At 43.8% G+C, this 21,216-nt stretch overlaps 1 protein-coding gene across 4 annotated transcripts in view; it reads left to right on the forward strand.

The window, feature by feature from the left end:
- Cdkal1 (CDKAL1 threonylcarbamoyladenosine tRNA methylthiotransferase) overlaps window positions 1-21,216 on the forward strand; it is a 553,071-nt gene that overhangs the window by 503,038 nt on the left and 28,817 nt on the right. For all 4 annotated transcript variants that reach the window (XM_087591039.1, XM_087591037.1, XM_087591038.1 and 1 more), the window contains 2 exon segments: window positions 12,153-12,236; window positions 15,246-15,410. In XM_087591039.1, the coding sequence (XP_087447165.1) occupies window positions 12,153-12,236; window positions 15,246-15,410 (249 nt within the window).

Raw genomic sequence — 21,216 nt, forward strand, 5'->3', positions numbered from 1 at the left:
GGCAAGGATAGCCACCACCAGAGGAATGGTGGGCGGAGGCTGATGGGCCTCTTCAGAAAGTAGTGTTTATATGTAGACCCCAGGCAGTCTCCCCGAAGAGTCTCACACCAATCACTAGGAGAAAGGAAAGGTCTGACTTTCTGTAACTTTAGGGCAACAGGGACTTTCACAGCACCTGGTGTGCTGGAGCATCAGGAGGACACAGGGAGCTGGCATGGGTGGGCCTAGTCCTGGTTAGGATGTATGCCACAGGCACAACTCTTGAATCCCAAGTCCTTTACCGAACAGAGAAGGCGTTTTAGGATTTAAGTGTTCTCCAAAGGTTACTTTAACTATATACGGTCTCACACAAAGTATTATAGCATTAGAATGTCTGGCCCGACTTTCAGCCTGGCTTCAGTAGTCCCAGTGTCTGCTGGTGCCTGCCATACAGTAGTCTTAGAGAAGTTTGGAAGACCCAGACATACTGCCTAGGCTTTCCCAGCCGGTCCAGCCAGTTGGCTGGCTTTCCCCGTGCTGTCCTGGGAGCTGCAGCAGAGGCTCCTGTCTGCATCTGTGATAAACAGCTTTCCTAGAGAGCCCACAGACCTGGCTAGATTTGGCTTTGGTCCACAATGCAATATTGTGTTTGGCAGCTGAAGCCATTATGGGAAAGGAGGGAAAAAAAATCAAAGAACCCTCGCACCAAATTTCCTTTTGAAAAGGGCATTACTGATCAAAAAGCAGGGCTCAGAACTGAAGATTGCTTAGCGTAAATGACTGTCACGTTTCTGTTCCTCTCCCGTCTCAGTCCTCACCCCAGAAGATGAATATTAGAAATCAGTGAGACTTTTGTTTTTCTCAGCAGTCACTCTCGAGAAATAAGTGTGTTTGCTTCTTTGGTTATGTAGGATCTTTTATTCTTCGTTTAAATGTGTGCAAAAAAGTCCCCTGTCCACAAGCCCTGCCTCCCTATGTTGAATTTCATGTATTTTCACACTTGTCTGTCATCCAAAGGAAGCACGGAGACTAGGTCTGAACCAAGCTACTCTCATTTAAATTGCAGGATGTGTGCGTGCACATGTGCACCCAGCTAATTACAGGTTGCAACAGAATTTGGTAGGATTTCAATTTCGTTTCATTATGTCTCAGACAGGGGTGTAGCATTGAAAAGGAATAGCTAGAATGGGTGAAGAGAAACACATAGGTGGCATTTTCTTTCCATACAGACCTTTAAGGGGGTTGGGATTTAGTTTGGGGTCTTGTTTTGTTAAGTCAACAAGAACATCTCTCAGTAGAGTCTGATCAGATGGATAGCAGGACTTGTTTGTGCTTAAAGAAGATCCATTACCCCAGCAGAGAAGACTGAGAGATGCAGGTGTCTGGTCCTGCGAGTGGGATTTCCCCCTTACTGCCTGGATGCGTCGCTAACAAAGCAGAGGCTCTCCAGCTCAGGTCTCAGGGTCTCCCAGAGCTAAGCCTAGAAGCAAGGAAAAGGAAGGATGGCTGGAGAGAATAATTGCTATTCAGCCTTCTTTAATGAGATGTGTGGCCCGCTGCTGAAAGATTGTGGCTGTGTCTTTTGTTATGCTAATTAGACACATTGGAGCTTGGCGGTCTTTGATTTCTGCTTAATCCTTTCTGTTTCCTCAGCCTCAGTCCTGACTGGCAAATGCTTTGCAGATAGTGGGCTGTGTCTCACCACACTTGCTATTTATCAGTTCTGTGTACACTGACTTCTTTGGTAGGAAGGTGGATAATAAAAGATTTATTTTACCAAAGGCAGTATGTATTTCAGGCCTTCATGTTTTGACTTAAAGTTGTTTTTTGTTTTTCATTTGAAAATGACCATTCTCTCTCCTCCTTTTAAGTTCCTTTGCCATTGCTGTTTCTGTGGCCACTCTTTCAGTCATAAAGAATAGGTGACAATTTGGATCATCTCTCCTCTGGTCCCAAGACCTCGCTAAAATCTCTGTATAAGTCTCAAGTTGATTACACCCTAAAATGTTAGGGAAGCTATAATTTGAAGGGAGTTGGGGAGAAGCAAGAATAATTTAATGGCCCAAACAACAATTTAGCCTGACTTTACAATCTGCAGATACACCTGCCTTCTTTTCTAAGACTGAAGCATAGACTTATAGGTCACCACAATTAAGAGTATCCGTGGTGAGTTTTTAATGTCTTTTGAAAAATTACCAGCATGGTCCTCTTCTAAATAGTACATGGAGTGCTGTGACCTGTGAGATTCTCTGACAGATCCTCTTATGTATGTGAGATATATATATATATGTATACATATATACATATATATATATATAATTTAAGTATACCAAAAGTGGTGTTTTAACAAGAAAACAGTCTAAAATCCAGTGGAGAATTCTACATGATTCTATTCATCCTGACTTTCTGTTTTAAATAAAGGTCTCAGTTATACAGGCCAGCATCATGCTCCTGTAGCCAAGCGCTACCTCAGACTTCGGATCTTCCCACCTCCATGTTCCACGTTTTGGGGTCCCAAGCATGGGCTAGCACACCCCCTTCTATAGGTGCTGGGGTCCCAAGCATGTGCTAGCACACGCCCTTCTGATGGTGTTGGGGATAGAACCTTGAACCTACTGTGTGGGACACAAACACTAACAACTGAGCCACATTTGCAGCCTTATGTTGTTTTTTTGTGTTTTGTACCAGTGGGTACTTTACTTATAGCACATTTCAATTGGATTTGTTGCCTGTGCAACAATTAAATTAAACTAATTAAAATTTAAATGTATAGTCATGCTATAGATATATCAGTTGGGACAAGGCTCCATAACTGGATTGGTGTGGTAAAGTTATCTCATGGACATATACCAGTTATGACAAAATGTTTTATGAAAACTTTTATTTTTGAATCATTTTATACTTTTTTTGCCTTTCTGTATAGTTGATAAAATGACATATGGTCATAGTGTGTAATGTGTTTGTCTTCCTTTATGAGATGCTTATCAAAAAAATTTGGCCCAGCCTTGCCAAAGTGACCAAAGGAAACCAGTGGGGAAAACTAGTGGGGTAAAGGTGAGTCAAGGGTTAAGTTGTTATGATTGGGCTTTGGGGAACAGGGCTCTGGAGAGCTGATGGCCCAGTGGTTACGAACATGTCTTGCTCTTCCAGAGGACCCAGGTTCTGTTCCTGGCACCAAGGTCAGATAGCCCAGAGGCACCTTTTACCTTTTATCTTTAACCTTTTGCCTTTAACCTCCACAGGCATCAATACAGACATACACACACCCTATACCCATGCCCCTACACACACACATTATTAAAAATGCAAAACAAAACTAAATCTTAAAAGGGGTAGGGAACTCTATCCATATATCTCACATGAGGCCATGTAATCACAGTAATAAGATTCCATGGGTAGCTTTTACTGCCAACATCTAGCCAAACAAGTCGGTTAGCTCTGAGTGCTAAGCATGTCGCCATACCCCTGAGCATAGAAGAGCTTATCCTGGGCTGGAAAGAGTAGATCGAACGGACCAGTGCCAAATCTGATAAGGGGAAAGGATTTGTGTTAGTTCACTGACAACATGTGTCTCACACTGTCCATCAGTACCTCAGTTAAGTACACACACGCACTCACACGTTCTTACATACACACACACACACACACACACACACACACACTCATACACACACATACATATTCACACTCTCTCATACACACACATACTTCCACTAAAGCAGGTAGGTGTAGGCGACTGTGGAGCAGTCTCAGGTGGTCACCAGGCGGCTGGGCACTACTGCTTTTGGTTCTGTGAGTTTTGTGAAAACAGTGCTGGAATGAAGCTTGGCCTCCAGCTGGGAAGAAACTACCAAGATTTGCCTTTGTGGCCGGGTGGTCACAGGGCCACCATTACAGGAAAGGTCTGAGGCTTCTGGCACAGTGGCTTCAGTTAGCCTCAACTGTCTGGACTCTAGTTCCTGTGTCTGTGTAATTTTGAAAGGGCTTTGGAAGGACCTGGTTTTCAGAATTTCTTCCTGTTTAGGTAATGTCTAAGTGAAAGGAAGAATAAGAGATACAGTGGGGTCCTCATAGCATTTAATCTGTATGCAAATAGAGATGACTTTAAAAGTACAGACATTCTGCCTCAAAGGAGTGTTTTTCCCGCTTGACTAAAACTAGCCCCGTTAATAAGTGTAGCTAAACAACGTTTTTCCATGTGGAGGAAAAATGTCTTTTCTAAGACACTAAAATGTTTTTATCGTTGTTTCATAATTAGACACACATTCCCTTAAGCATAAATGCCACCATCTCTTACGGGCCCTGGAGCAGCCCAGGCAGCTGCGAGCTAGCTCTGTGCCTGCCGATCTGAGGCTCACCACTTGTTTTCTGCGGCCTCACCTTTTCTGACACACATTCCTGTGCCGCATACCTCTTGCACTACAGACTGGATGGAACTGTACAGTGAGAATGCTGTTAAAGTCCAGCGCCATTGCTGTCATCACTGTTGGCTCTGTCGTTAGTATACCTGAGTGTGCTTCTTCAGTTCCAGCGCCTGGCACACGAGAACACAGAAGTGTGCGTGAACAGTCAGGAAAGAGAGTGATGGAGACCCAGTGCCGCACGCTCTGCCTGTTGTGAGTGATGAGTCAAAATGGAAAGGTTATCATTTTCATTAGCAGGGAAGGGGACCATGCTTTTCTCCCAGTGTAATTACAGCGCTTCACTGGCAACAGCACACTACAGTAATTAGTCTAAAGGTGTGTACTGTAAGGGCAGGCTTCTCCACATAGACACTGGAAAGATTATTCCACAGTTTAAGGTCACAGCCTTGTGTTTAACATGTTCCAGGCAGCTTAGGGGAGAGAGAAAAAAAAATCCAAACTTAATTTGACTGGAGCTAATGAAAGACATTTGACATTTCCCAGAGTCATGCATTCAGAAGTTAGTCAGGTAGAAAAACTGTATTTTATTATCTACACTGGAAAAGAAAATGTAGCCACAATAGTAGCGTGTCATAATATTTTGTAGGGCAAACAGATAAAATTCAAGCTGATCAGGACTGTGGTATAAAATGATTATAAGCCTATACAGCTTAATCTCCCTTCTTTTTTGGAAACAAGTATGGATAGAAAAACTGTTTTGCTTCTGAGACACTGGAGCCTAAACCGGCCTGGAACTCCTGTGTAGCCAGATGGCCTCAAACCTCTGATGAGCCTCCAGCCTCAGCCACCCAAGTTCTAGAATCTCAGGAGGCCATCTCCAAGCCCAACGTAGAAAAAGCAACTACCAGGTTCCTTCAGGAGGTCATTTCTTCCCCCCTACAGCTTTTCCAACAATAGATGTTTCTCTCACGGTGTGTATATGTGTGTGTGAATGTTTATGAATTCTTCAAACTGACTCTGAACTTTGTTGGGGGGTAGCATTTCTTTTTTGTTCCTCTTGAAAGTCACATTGAAATATTAAAACTTGTTATAATGTAGAATTTGAACGTAGAAATTACATTGACATTATTTTCCAAATCTACTTTTTGGGTTTTCTATGTGTAAAATGCTCATAAAAAACAGAAAAGAAAAAGAAAAAAAGAGAGAAAGAAAGAAAGAAAAGTAAAGAAAACACTTCACATTCTGTGTACAGTCAAAGACTCACACGAGGTTAGAGACCCCATTTGCTTTTTCTAATACAAAGTGGGGTTATATAGTCCCTTCTCTTACTGAATTAAAGGCATTCACCCAGATACTCCAATTTAGGCCAGTGCTTGAATAGCAGCTGCCTTCCTTCTAATAGTTGTTTCTCATTTTTCTCTCCAAAGTTTTTAGTATAGTATTGCAGGGTGTTGTTTGAGAAGAAATGGGGGGAATAGAGTGGTTCTGACAGCATGCAGTCAGCAGTTAGAACCTGTGGGAAATCATTGCTTTCTTATGTACCGTGTGTTTACGCATGTTTCCCAGCAGTGGAGTTAGAACCAATTTCCCTCTCAACTTGAGCACTTGGGAAATCTACAGCTGAGATTTGAGGCCAGTGACAACAACCTCTGATGATGTAACAGGCTGGAAGCCTGGACAGGAACTGAAGTTGAGAAGTGTCCTTTTCTGTTTGCCCTCAATGGTGTTTCCATGCTCAGAAGTCAGACACTGCAGAATGAGGTCCCTGAAGCTGTGAGGGGTCAGCTCAGTAACCAGTTAGTTGACCAGGAGGCACAAGAGCTGGCTGGGTCCAGAGGCCTCTTTCTCCATGGCCGCTGACTTGGGAGACCCTGGATCCCTCTCTCAAATCTAAGACTGCTAAGCACCCTCCAGGTTCAGAATTTTTTCAGTCTGTGGAAAGACTGGCTTTAGTTTCTGTTTTCTGCTGTACTTGCAGGATGGAGGGGGGACCACATGGGTGGGGTAAGGGGGATTGAGAATACTGAGATTGACTCTCTCACCTCTCTGTAAGACCTGAACCACTGGACCTCACTGTGTTTCCTGGCAGCTCTTGGGGCGGGATGGGGGAGTCCCCTTCTCTCAGGGTCCTGTGAGAATTTCTGCACACTTGTTCTTGTCTCATTTGGTCACCCAGTCTATTAAGCAGATAGTTTTACAGGATAGTTTATAATTCATCTTTTACAGAGTGACCTTTCAAAGTTAGGTTAAGATGGGCTGAATGAAGTTTTGTACGTCCTGGGAAAAATCGCCTTCTCCGCTGACATTTGATGAATAAATGACAAAGGATACTTAGTGGATACCAAGACCAGGAGCCACCCTGGAAAGTTCAGAGAGCTGAATTAAGAAACAAGCACGGGGGTCACATTGTCCCTTCCTTCCGAGTCAGAATGAGTGTGTTTCCCTGGCAGATGAGCTGAAGTCCAAAGCTTTGTAAAGGGAAACTGAGCAAAACTCTTCAGCTCCAAGGGAGTCACACATGAAATAAACATTTTATTTAGCTAACTGAAAAATTACATCCTTACAAAACAAAAAGTTGAGGCATCTTTCTGAGGGTTTTTTAAAGGGGGGGTTGGTTAAATTTTTCACTAGATATTGGTTCATGGATGACCCAATGAGCCTTTAAGAAACTTGTGAGTACCCTTTGGTGGCCATTAAGTATGAAGTTGTTAGTCTAAGTGCAAAAGATTAATGACTGTTGTTTTCAGAGCGCTCTCTATATACACTCACTGTGAGAAAAACCTCCATTGCACAATTTCCTTTGCCAGACACCCATGAAGTTTTGTGTTGATATCAGTTCCTAAATACACGTCTAGATTAAAAATATAATAATAATAATAATAATAATAATATAAATTTTTAAAAACCGACTTGGAATGAAAAGTCTTTTGTTTAATATTTGTATTTATTTAGTGTGTAAGTGTGTATGTGCTCACACATATGAGTGTTCCTGATGAGTCCAGAAGGGGCATCAGATCCCCAAGAACTATAGTCACAGATAGTCGTGAGCCACTTGATGTAGGCTCTGGGAACCAAATTCCCAGGTTTTTAAGTATTCTCTTTCCTCTTAGCGCTCTCCATCCTCCCAAGTTCCCCTGGAGAAGTGCCAGTCAAAGCCTAGTCAGGTCCCTGTCATCTGGGAAGTAATCTGCTGCCAGGCACCCTGTAGCTTGCTCTGCTCTCCTACACAGTACAGAGCATTCAGGGTGCTTTTCGGTTAGGTGTTAAGGAATTTGAGGTTTTGTTTTTGTTTTTTCCCACCCCCCTTGGATGCTGCTAGATCACATGCTCTTTCTGTGGCCCACCATGCCTTTCTTCCTATCCTACAATCTCAGGGTTTCTCTGAAGCCACCTGTAGAACACTCTGTAGACTTGCCAGTGGCGGCTTAACTTTTTCTGCTGAATATGGTATTGTGCTGCCACTGGAAGACTTGTAAAAACCGTGTTTTCCAGCCCAGGATTTTCTTTGGTCACTTTACAGAGTGACATGACCTCTCATTCCTGTGGGTGGCTCCAACCTTTGACAGAGTCCTGTCACTGAAGAGCGATAGGTACAGAAGGCCACATGTCAGACGAGGACACTTGTGGTCTGGTGCTGGCTAAGGTCCAGTGCGTTCTCTATCATTCTGTAAGATAAGCTCTGGTCTCTTCTCACAAATCAGCCCTGCTGCTAGCTAGCAGAGTAGCTCGGAGGGATGGTCTGATAGGCCTATGGAGGCCCATGGCTTGACCCTTCTGCCAGATGCCCTCTTTTTATCTCTGGGGTGGGGCCTTCTCACTCGGCTGGCAGCAGCACTCATGATAAGGCCTGTCATGCTGCCCACTGGAGATCTGATGGATGAGTCTTTAATGGGGAGTGGGCGAATCACATTTAGAAAACATAAAAAATAAATGTTTCCTCTAAAATGAGGTTTGATGACTGGGGTATAACTCAGTGGCAGACCTGTGCTAGGCCCTGAATCCCATGCCCAGCACTGAGAGATTCGTTTTAAAAAATATGTAAGACATGAGGCTTGCAATACAGTTTGTTAGATCTATCAGGTCTTTATTATTCCCCAAGCCAAGTGCTTCTTGGAAATGCCTCTCCTCAACATCTTACGGCTTCTGAGAAGACTTCGTTCTACATTAGAATGCAAAGCTTTGTTTGTTTTCACCGTCATCATTGTTTATGTCTCCATGTGAAGTAGAATAGCCCAGAAAAGCAGCGAGCAGCACCCACCCTCAGTGTTCTCACAGGGTTAACGCTAGCTGGAGTTTAATTGCAGATTACCTTAAGAACCATCGACAGGTACTCATCCTGTGTCATAAGCCGCGCACATTGGGAGCTGTGTGCAAACATCCCAGCTTTCTCCAGAAGAATAAACACCCATGAAACCTACCATTTACCAGTCGTTTTTGACAAATGGAACTTTAGAAGCTCATCATAAATATGGGGAGAACTTTTCTCTGTCTATTTTGGATTGTTTTTAGAGAGATGTGTTATAGGAGTATGCATTTGGGGGGGGGATCAGTGGTTGTTTTGGAGGGGGGTTGTTTGGTGTTTTTAAGTCACCAGAGACCTCACAGCCTTTGGCTAAGGAATAGGGCAGTAAGCGAGATGGCACATTGGGGTGTACTTAGGTATTGGTGGAAGGGGGAGTGGAGAGCTTACTGTTGTTTTTTTTAATTGTTAGGTGGTCTGTTCGGTGCAGCTGTGTTTATACTTCCTAAATGATAAGTGCCTGAACACAGTGACAAGTCCCCACAAATGAGAATAGGACTTTCTTTTAAAAAAAAAAAAACAAAAAAACAAAAAACAAAAAACCAAACCATCTGCCAGCATGGGGTGTATTTACCAAGCAGCAACAGCAAAAGTGATTCCAGGCAGTTTCACAGCTGGTTTGATGGAGCAGACATTTTTGACAATGTTGGGTTTTGTTTTGTTTTTCTAAGTAATTGATCCTTTATAGGATATATTTCACAGTGGAATAAACTGGGAAATGACAATTGGGAGAGAGCACAGTCACTCTTCTTTAACCATTGTTTGGCTGAGGTAACCTATAGTTATTAACAATGACTGCATAAATTTGGAAATATAGACCTAACAGACCCATTGGTTGCTGAAATTTCAAATGTATTTTTATGAATTCTTTGAGAATTGTATATAGTTTATTATATTCACCCCATTTGTCTTTCCCCAACTCTTCAGAGATCCACCCTATCTCCCTACCTTTCCCAGCTTTGTGTTCTCCCTCTCTTTTTAAGTTACCCACTTTCTGCTGCCCACATACTCATGGGTATATGGCCATACTGGAGAATATTTCTGTAAGATTTATCTACTTCATGTGTGTTAGTGCTCTGTGTGTTTGCACCTCTACATGCCAGAAGACAGCATTTGGTCCCACTTTAGATGGTTGTGAGCCACCATGTTGAACTCAGGGCCTCTGGAAGAGCAGCCAGTGCTCTTAACAGCTGAGCTGTCTCTTCAGCCCTTGGGAACTACACTACTCTTAAAGAAAATGGACACTCCTTTCCCCCACAAGAAAATGACTATCAAGAGCTCCCCAGAGATGGAAGCTTGTGAGCCCCTCCCCTCCTCCATACTAGAATGTTAACCGATTTGACCTTGTACCGGTCTTGTGCTATGAACCCATGAGGTCAGCATCTTGTCATGTCCAGAAGACACTGTTTTGCACCCATCCTCCCTTACCTCTGGCTCTTAGAGTCTTTCCATCACTTCTTCTGTGCAGTGCCATGAGCCTGGGGCTGAGCACTCAAGTGACACTAATTCTCTATTGGTTAACTACCATTTACAGCACAAAGAAACGTCTCTGATGAGATCTGAGAGCTGCACTAGGACTCTAAATATATTAATTTGATCCTTGACCAAAGTATGCCATTTAACAATAGGGTTTTGCCCTAAAAAATCAAGTTGGGCAACCAAGAACAAGGCAGTGGCCAGTATTGTTTTGGAAGTCTCCAAGACATCTCCCAAGGGGAGGTATGCCATACCTGGCTCTGAGATTTTTGTTTTGCAGACTATGGCATCTAGGAGCATCTCAGTTTTTATTGCTGGGATAAAACACCACAGCCAGAAACAACTTGAGGAGGAAAAGGTTTCTTTCATTTTACAACTTGTAAGTACATCATCCATGAAAGTCAGAGCCACCACTCAAGGCCTTAAGCTGCAGGAGGGAGCTGATGCAGAGGCCTTGGAGGAATACTGCTTACTGGCTTGTTCCCCGTGGTTTGCTTGCCTGCTTCTTGTACACCCAGGACCACCTGTCCAGGTGTGGAACCATCCACACAGTGAGGTAGGCCCAAGCATACCAGTCATCAATCAAGAAAATGTCCCACAGTCTTTTCTACAAACTAGACTGGAGGGGGCATTTTCTCACTCAAGGTTACTTCTTCCCAAGTGACTCTAGCTTCTGTCAAGTTGCCAAAAATCTACCCTGCACAGGAAGGAGCATTATCTCATGTAGGGTAACTCCAATTAAACTCTTTTATTGACCGTGTGTGTGTGTGTGTGTGTGTGTGTGTGTGTGTGTGTGTGTGTGTTGTGTGTGTGTATGAAGCTTATAAGTACATATGGCTTTTTCACGATCTTTAGTATTAGTCATCCGTCCCTCCTTTGCCCTACCCTCCCATCCCTCTCTCCACCTAAACCTCCTCCCTTTTATTTCCTTTTTCCCCTATGTATCATCTGTGTCCTACCATCCTTCTTACCTTAAGGTCCTTCTCCTGCTCCCTACCAACGCCTCTCTGGTTTTCTGAATTCTGCAGGTACTCCCGATAAAATAGCACATCCAAAGATCCACTCATGAGTAGCACATGTGACATTTGTCTTTCTGGGTCTGATATTGGTTATCTCACTCAGTATAATGTTTTCTAGTCCCATCCATTGACCCTCAAATTTCATAATTTCCATGTTTGCTCTTTAGGAAGTAACAAGAACATGAAGTTGTAGCGACAACAATGAGACACTTGCCTATGACAGAGGAAAATACATATAAGAAGTAAATGACTTATGCAAATTAGTCATAATTTCAGAATTGTATGGAACAAGTGTAACACTGAAGAGTGAAGGCTTAAAAACTAGTTTTGTTTTCTAAATTGTGTGTACTGTTTTAAAATTAATGTGGGTGGGGGAGGTATGTGCACGTTAGTGAGTTCAGGAACCCCTGCATACAGAAGAGGAAATCAGATCTTTAGGAAGTGAAGGCATAGGCAGTGGAAGCCATCCAGTATGGGTGCCAGCCTCAAACCTGGATCTTCTGGAGAAGCTGTGTGCATCCTTCATCAGCGTTGTCTCTGCAGCCACTAATGACTAGTTTTGGGTGCATTTTTCCTTAGTGTTAGATCCCTTATAACTCAAATTAATGTTTATTACTATTCTCCCATATTGCCAAAATATTTTCCTGCATTTGGAGTAGAAGCAGCTTGTTCTGGCTTGTTGTGCAAGTTTGTTGAAAGAAGCAAAGTGCTATTTGGATTTTAGTGCACTCAGAAGCTTTCATTGTATCTAATGTGGAAGAAAGGAATCTGATTGAGTTGTTTCATAGTCATGTAAAAAAATAAGGGTTTGTGCTATGATTATTTTACATTCCTGAATAGATAATGTTTTTCAAGAGATTTGAATTAGTTATGCACAGTGTTGTCTGTTAAACAACTGACCATCTGTAGTCTACTTTAAATTCACACAGCAGCAGCTATGGTCCAGGAATATATGGGCTGCTATTTATTTTCAGATTCTTGCTTCTTTATCCTTGTCTTTTCTTTTCCCCACAGATTGGCGAAAGACAACAAGTGTTAGTCACAGAAGAGTCTTTTGACTCCAAGTTTTATGTTGCACATAACCGATTCTATGAGCAGGTAACAACCACATTTCTGCTTTTTCTTCGAAGTGAGACTGGCTCTGAACATTTGAGCAAAAGGGAAAAGAAGAAGAATGGATTGTATGACTGAAGGGAACCAGGCTAGCAGGGTGGATCCCTAGTTTACTTCACAGAGGTTGTAAGTGTCATTGTGTGTACTGGAGGCCCTGCAAGTCCTGGATAGGACAGCCTCAGGCTTCTGGGAGTTGGGACTCAGAAGCTACCACTGAGTGAATGGAGAGGGGAGTCCTGTTGAGAAGGCAGGAAGAGTGTATATACCAAACACAGTAGTGTGAATTGTAGGGTTCTCTCACTCACTTGCAGGTAAGGTAAGGAAGGCTGGCAAGAAGGATAACCCTGAGTAGCCTCTAAAACCTCCAAGGGAACTTGCCTCATCCTCACAAGGCCTCCACAGTAGTTCATCACTCTGAGGGGAATCCAAAGAATAGACCCTTTCTCTTTTGTTCCCTGCCTTTCAGCAAAGTAGAATTAAAAAATATTTACAAAATCTAAATGAACCCAAAAGTATCAACTCAAACCAAACACAGCCACTGTTGAGGGCTGTTTAGACCTGACTTCTGTCAGCACTTGGGTCTCACTTCCCCAATAGGTGAGAGAATGTCAGACGTGACTCACAGAGTGGCTCCCTCCAGGAAGAACCCTGAAAGATCTGAGCAGGACCCGTGACCAGGGGACACTCAGAGTGGATGGCCACAGATGGTTCTGAGCCGTATTAATTTTCCTTAGTGTTAGGTGGGGTTTCCTATCCTTATGTTCTTTCTCATCAGATGGGAAGTGGATTTTTTTTTCTCTCTTCTCTAGGTCATGACTAGAATTGGAATTTGGGGATTTTTAAGAATTACGTGGGCACTTGAGAAAGGACGACTGGAGTTAGAAAGCAATGAAGAGGCTACACTATTGCTTACCCACAGGAAATACTATCAAACTGGGCAGGAGTTCCTAGGTAGAGCCTCTCCAAACCCAAGAAGACACACTTGTCGGGTATCCAGGAAAGGCTGCAGCTGAGGAAGGAGCCCCTGTGCCTCACCTTAAAGCCAACCCTTCCTGTCCCATCTCAGGAAGAGCTGTTTCCCTATGCTGCCAACCCTCTGCTCAGCCCTGAGGAGGACCAGGATATATTTCGGTCATGTCTTCCCTCTCCTTTCTCTGGCCATCTGGGTTTGTACCTCAGCCGGGAATCTTTCCTTTCGTTTTAAATGCAACTGCCTGCCTCGTTAGCTGCTTCCTCTGTGGAAGGCAGGTGGACTTTTTCCAATTATTAAAACCCGAGCCCTTCATACAGGTCAAGGCAGCAGATCAAGACGACTTACATTCCCAGGTATAGCACCAATATTTCTAGGCATAGCTTCGGCTAGGGATTTTCTTACTTTATGAAAATTATTTTAAAAGGGCCTGATACTAAGGCCCTCTAGGTCACCTTTTCCCTATCCTTTGATGAAGCTGTGTCTGCTATGTGTGCAATGATCATAAAAACCAACCTCAGAAAGACCAACACCCAGTGTGGCTTCTCAGGGACATCGGCTATGCAAGTGCAGGCTCTTTTCCTTAACCTACCCCCCTTTTTTTCCTGTCTTTCTAACCAAGCCTTTGAACAGTGCCATACCTTTTATTTTTCTAAATAAGATTGTATGAAAATATCAAACTATTGATGGTTTGTGATGTGTTTATAAAAAGATAAAGAGAGGGAGGGGAGATATGTTTTATGGAGGTGTATTCAGGTATGGGGGAAGGGGGTGACTCCATGGGCCCATGATGAGACATCCCTTCTCCCTGAGGGACCGTATAGTATAGTTAATTCAGGGCATGGGGGGTGAGGGGGAGTCAAGAGGGTAGTAGAGGCAGAGAAAGGCAGAGAGAAAGAGAGAGTAGAGAAGTAGAGGCCAGCCATGAGCACGTGGAGAGGGAAGGGGGAGGGCAGTGGGAGGACAGAGCAGGAGCAGGGAGGTAAGAGCAAGAGAGTGAGGAGAGGGCAAGTAGCCCCTTTTATAGTGTCAGGCATACCTGGCTTTTGCCAGGTAACTGTGAGGTAAAACTTAGACAGAATGCTAACAGTTTGGAACTGGTCTGTGTTGGAGCCTGACCTGAAGAGGTTCACAAGAAGCTACAGTACTAAAGTTGGTGTGTGAGGGGAAAGAATGACTACATCTACCTGTAAGTCCCCAGCAAGAGGAGACTCTTGCTGAGGTAAACATACCTCTATCATCTTATCAGCAAGCTTGAGCAGAAAGAGCCATTTGAGCCTGTGAACCTGTGAGCCAGCCAAAGTAGCCTTCAGAGTGGCTGCTTCTGAACAAAGGTTGGCTCAGGAGACTAACAAATGCATCTCCTTTCCCACAACAACAGGTGTGAATGGCAGCCACTAGCCAGAGAAGTCATTTAGGCAAGCACCAATGTGCTGTGTTACTGAGAGTTGTTTTGAAATGCCCTTCCTTTTACCCTCTTGCACACATGAACACGCACGCACGCACGCACTCCTTCATTTGAAGGGACAGCTAACTTGAAGCTATTGTGAGTGAGGCTTTCATAATTTTCTAATTTGTTTCCTTTATTGCGCAGGACAGGCAAGGCCCAGGTATGAAAGGCCTGTCCAGAAGTGGTTGGCTGGCTATTGGGAATTCCCCAGGCTTCCTGCCACTGTGCTTCATTCAGAATAGCTGGCATCTGGTGAGGGCACTGGGTCTGCAGCCCTTTGGCTCCTCTCAGAAAGGCCTTACCATGCCCCAGGACTCCAAATCCCCCAGCAGCCAGGCAATAGAGCTGTCTGCAGTGGGATCCCAGGGCATCTGAAGTGTGGACTGAGCTTTTCGTGGCATATAGCTCTTTTATTATTCATAGTAGCAAGCACATCATGCTGCTGTTAGATGTTAATGATGGGCAGAGGGATGTGGGAGGCAAGACGTCTTCCTACATCATTGTCCTGAAACCCAGAACTACTGTTAAATAATGCTGATGTGAAAACTCCTGATTTCTGAAATCTGTTTTCAAGGTCTTAGTGCCAAAGAACCCTGCATTCATGGGAAAAATGGTTGAGGTCGACATTTATGAATCAGGAAAACACTTCTTGAAAGGACAGCCAGTATCAGAAACCAGAGTCTATACACCCTCCATCTGCAAGCCGCTGGCCAAGGGAGAAGTCTCAGGTTTGACAACGGTAAGCTTCAAGTTCCTTCCCTCCAGGCTGCTGATGCCATGGCAGCTTAGGAAGCTCAGTGACCCTGACCCTGCATCTGTGATCGCGTACCAGCCCCCCTTTCAAGGAGGCACAAGGCTTTGCTCCTTCCTTTCTGGCAGATGGAGATCTGAATGCGCAGGGTGGCTTTGCTGATGGCTACACTTTTGCTTCTCTGCCCATAAAGGGAATAAACATCCTTTTCCAGGGCAGAAGCAGAAGGCCAAAAAGCCATTTTTGCAGGTAAGAGATTCAACACCAAGGGTGACCAGATCCAGTGTGGTTCTGTCTCGTTGATCCTGAAGGGAGGGTGAAGAGGACCCCGTGTTTCCCTGCTGACAAAGCCTACAGGTGGACAGACACTGAGCCGTGGCACACGTGTGGTGGTGGGGTCTTCTGCTAGTGTGAGCTGCACATATACTTGAGGCCTATGGACTGAAAATCAAATATGGTCTTCATTCCATAAACAAGTAACCTGGCCCCTCCCTGTAAATATGGCCGTTTGCCAGACTCTCTCACACATTTCACTGAGCTACAGTTGTAAAAGCTGAGGGAGTGTGAAATGAAAATGTGTATCACATTTCTAAGCATCATTTGATATCCTTTCTTCAACACAATTGTTAAACATCCCCTCCATAAAAGCATATAGCAATGACAACATACGGAAAAAGATGACGGGTACTTATCTCCCATGCAATCCCTGGATCACTTAGATCTACAGTCCTTCCTTCAGATGAATGGTACAGACTTCTTCATTAAAGTAACAGAAATACGACTTTACTTCAGGAATAGTGGCAATCGTGTTGCCTCTGCCTGTCTTCACCAATGATGCTAAACTCAGATCTGGTGAGAACAGTACCTCTTCTGTGCTTGGCTGTTGCATTGGACAATACCCATATATGATGTCTGACCCACAGCAGAGGACCATGGGTTAGCGTGTGTCAAAGCCATGCCATCACTCTTCATTTGTGTGTACATAATTTATCGTCGTCGTCGTCATCATCATCATCATCATCATCATCATCATCATCATCACTATCGTTCAGTGTGTGTGTGTGTGTGTGTGTGTGTGTGTGTGTGTAAGTGAACATGTGGAGGTCAGAAGACAACTATAGAGATTTGGTTCTCTCCTTCCACTGTGAGATCCAGGGATTAAGCTCAGGTTGTCAGGGTTATACAGCAAAACTTTCATTCACTGAGCTATCTTATACCAGTATTTTATTTTATTTTATTTTATTTTACTTTTGAGACAGGGTTTCATGTACACTAGACTAGTCTTGAACTCATTTTGAAACTGACAATGAACTTGAACTCCTAATCCTTCTTCCTTCACCTTCCACGTGCTAGCATGTACCGCTATATCCAGTTTGAGGCTGCCATCTTGTTAAAACTTGACAAGCAAAATCACTTACATCCGTTTGGAGCTTGGAGGTATTTTAGTTACTGTTTTTGCTTTTGTTGGTGTTGTTTAATCTTATTTGGAAGTTGAAGAGAATAGTCTGGAAGCAACAGTAGTCTGGTATTGAAATTAGATGGCTAGAAATTCAACTGCATTGTGTCAGTTTGCTCTTGGCTTGTTTTTCAGAAAATAGCTGTACTGCAGAGTGTGCTGTAAAAGACTTTTCTTTATCCGACACTCTGAGGCTTAGACTCAGGGCTGCATGTGTGCTAGGAAGCCTATCACTGTGTGGTTTCTCCACACCTAGGAAGCTGATTTCCAGTGGCTGTAGTGGAAAGAATTTAACAGCAAATTGGACGAAATCTTTTAAAGGCCCTGCCTGGCTTGGTTCGCACACATGCATCTCCTGTAAGCACTCAAGTTCTAAAACCATTTTGTTTAGTAGCAATCCCTGAACAAGGGAAAGCAACCCTTTCTGCTGTTTTCACAAACCTTATGCTTTCTAAAGGTGCAGCCCACTCAGCTCCTCTCCCCTCTCTCCCTTCATTCAGCCTAGGAAATAGTGTTGCCACCAGCCTGCCTTTGCTCATGGCAGCACAGACAGCCAGGTATGATGAGGTTGTGTGGCTTCCCTGGGCTTAGAGAGATGGATTCTTCTGCCTTCGTGAAACTGCAAGGACAGGCTGTGGTGGGGTTGTATTAAGCTCTGTCTTACATCGTTGTTCCTCTTTTGCTGTTATTTGCACATTTACCCAGCATGCCAGGATCAGAACGCCTTGCCAGTGAATTTGTTCTGTTACTCACTGTATCCCTTAGGAGAAGTGCACCAAGGGGGGGTGGAAGAGGGGGGGTAGAATAGTAGCTTCAGGCTTTTCAAGCAGGCAGGAGAGGTAATAACTCCATCTCAGGCATGTTGAGCTTTGATAGCAGGGAAAAGTTCTGGAATTGGATTGGGAGACACCTAGCTCTGTGTGTTCGGAGTCTGGGCACAGGGACCTGGCTTTGCCAGTGCACCTGGGTCTGAAGCGCTCCAAGCTTTAGTTCTGCCTGTTGAGTGGGAGTGAAGTATCCACCTTGCAGTGTTGGTAAAGGAATACAATCAGCCCTGCTGCTGAATAAGTTTCAGCTGGTTCATTTCCTTGCTCGAATTACATACGGTCTTTAGCTTCTCCCCAAATCTTGTTGTATTCAAGAAGAGTAGGGTGAAGACTTCAGGAAAAACATCTCCATGTTGGTGTTGTTGACTACTTTAGCCATAATAATGGGTTCTCATTGTCTTTGGCAGGGATGGTATTTTTGTTAGGATGAAGCCACAGAGCTAATCCTATCAGAATTTGTTAACTGTCTGAACTTCCTAGGCTTCTGCTTAGTTCTTTTTTTTTTCCCCTAGAATAATCCCTTCCTACACCCTTTGTAGAGAAGTCAAAACAGAACAGGAATAGCTTGATGCCTATCCTAAAATCTCACCACTGGGGTAGGGTGGCAAAAGGATCAGGAGTTGAAGGGCATCCCTGGCTACGTAGATAGCTAAGACCCCATCTCAGAAAGGAGAAGGTATGGGGAGAGAAACCCAAAGCACTGGAAGGAAGTTACTGTGCCAAAAGTTATTTTCAATAATGAATACCTTTCCCTAATTGTTGATTTCATGGCCATTCTAGTGAATTGTTTATTTTTTTTTTCAAATACATGTGAGTGCCTGCATGAGTTTATGTGCAAGTGAACCCAGGTGCCTGAAGAGGCCCAGCATGAGCAGTGGGTCCCCTGGAACTGGAGTGACAGGAAGTTGTGAGCTGTGGATGCTAGCACTCAAACTCAAGTCTTTGGAAAAAGCAGGAAGTGTTCTTAATGGCTAAGCCATCTCTCTGGTCATGGTCTAGATGTTTAAGTCCTGTTCTTTGGGCTTACTCCATCGCATGTCAGGACCTGCAGACATCCTTCACTGGAGCTGGTAAGAGGGACAGCTGATTAGGGAGGCAGTCTAGGCAAGGAGAATAAGAGGTCTGTGCTATGGGGTTCTGTCTCTTTAATTGACTTGTCAGAATGTATATCACCAGGCTCCCTGAACCCTGGTGTCTCACATACAACATGATCATGCATAGTGAGCACTGAAGAAACTTCTGTCTCTACTGTTCAGTAATTGAAATATCTCACTTGACAGAATAGTCAGTGCTGCTCTGTGAAAGAACTCAGAGTTCCACAAATATGAATAAAGTTATTATTTTAAATGATGTCTAGATTCCTGGAACATGGAGGAAAGAGGAACTATAGAGTTGCTGTCTCTAAGAAATACATCTTGGTGGAAAAAGACAGAGAAACCTTTCCCCCTCTTCTTTGAAGTACTGAGACCTGGACCCAGGGCCTCCCACATATGATGCAAAGTTTCTACTGTATAATTACTACATTTATAAGTTTTATTTTCAGACAGGGTCCAGCCTGCCCTGTTCTCCTGCTTCAGTTCCCTCAGAAGCTAGGCATATAGGTGTGCACAAGCAAGACAGAAGCGTCATAGATTGTTGATTCTCTCTAGGTTTATTAGAGATGTGTAGGAGGAGAAGAGAAAAGAAGAGACACCATTAGTCTGACTATTCTTAGGGAAGATGGGAGACAAATGCCACTCATAACTTAAGAAGTAGACTGAGGAAGTGTGGTTGATTTAGGAAAGTTTATGGAATAACTTAAGTGAAGGACGCCCAGACTGGCCTTTCCTGGAGAACAGTTATGCCAGGGAACCATGGTCTTGGGGAGGAGGAAGGGACGGTGACATGCATTCTAAGACAATTCTTCATTGTTCCAGCATTACTTCTGAACTATGAAAGAACACAGATTTCACCCCTCCCCGCTCCCCAGCCTCCTAGGTCAAAGACTCTGGGGGTGACTCAGTGAAGTATTCTTAGGGATATTGAGTTGTTTTGTCCTGCCCTGTTTTTTAGATCAAGCCACACTGTACCTGCTGGTCTGGAATTCACTATGTAGAAGGCTGGCCCAGAACTCCCAACACTTCTTCCTCAAGAACTAGGATTATAGGTGTATATCACTGTGGCACAGGATCTATTTTTAAATTATTTTTTTCACAACTTCATACATATAAACTTCATGAACATATAAAATGTTGCTTATATTATAGGCATATTATCTTATCTCCTTCCTCAAAATCTTTTCTTAGTTCCAAAGAGTTCCCTTTTTGCTCTCATATAGTTCTTACCTCACATGTGGGGTGGGACACCCCTTTGCATTTAATTACAGTTTCTTGCATGAGAAGTAAGAATTATTTATTTAAGCAAGGACAACCAACTTATCAATGGCCACACTACTGGGGAATAGGACCCCACCGGCCCTCATGCTTCTTAAGAAGGGATAAGGCCCAATGAGCCTTCTTCATAAATATAAAATACTGACTGGCCTGTCTTGTGTAAATAGCCTCTACTGCTATGAGTTCAACATGTCATGTCCAAGAGACAGAATCACAGCCCTTCCTCTGTTTTCTTTTCAGTGATACTCTCTGAGCCTTGGAGGGCTTGATAAAGATACCAGCTGAACACTCAACAGTCATGGATGGATGGATGGATGGATGGATGGATGGATGGATGTGTGGATGGATGGATATAAGAAAGGAAGGAGGAAAGGAGAAAAGGAAGGAGAAAGGGATAATGAATATGAATACATTTTCCACTATAACCATTTTATAGTGTCATTGTTCAGCAAGCAGGCTCCTGAACTCTTATTAATGCTATAAAAACTATAACTCTGTACTTATTAAACAGTCACTCCCCTTCCACCCCTCTGTTATTTATGATCTCATTGCCCATGACTACCTACTGGAGATGATTGATGAAAGAGACGTTGTACTGCCTTTGCCGTTTTGTGACTTGCTTCTTGTCCTCAAATTTCATCCGTCTTGTGCCGCTCCCAAAGGCTGGGTGACATGTCATTGTGCCATTACACATTGGGAGTGCTCCATGACATTTCCCCTGCTTAGTCTTCTATCTGAACACATTTGGAGTGCTGCCACCAGGTGCTTCCTGGCAACATGGTGTACGGATGTCTGCCTAAGTCCCTGTTCTAGATCCCAGAGTGACTCAGCTTCTGCTTTTATGGGATGTGGTTGTGCTGTTTCCCATGGCAGCTGTGCCATCAGTGATATTCACTCATAACCATGTCATCTCATGGCTTTGCTATAGACCATCCGGCATGCCAATCAGTTAAAGCCCAGCTCCATTCTCTTTACATTGCAAGAGTCTTACTTGATACCTTCTGCTCAGGAATCCTCTTTCTATACCAGACTTTGGTTCACCGGATCCAAGAAGAGAAGGAAGGAGAGACAGAAATTGATAAGGAAGTAGGTGGGACTAGCCACCTTCTGTGTACTCAGTCACAGCAGCATTAGACTCT

This window comes from Rattus norvegicus, chromosome 17 (assembly GCF_021556685.1).
Source record: "Rattus norvegicus strain SHRSP/BbbUtx chromosome 17, alternate assembly SHRSP_T2T, whole genome shotgun sequence".
In the NCBI taxonomy this organism is placed as follows: Eukaryota; Metazoa; Chordata; class Mammalia; order Rodentia; family Muridae; genus Rattus; species Rattus norvegicus.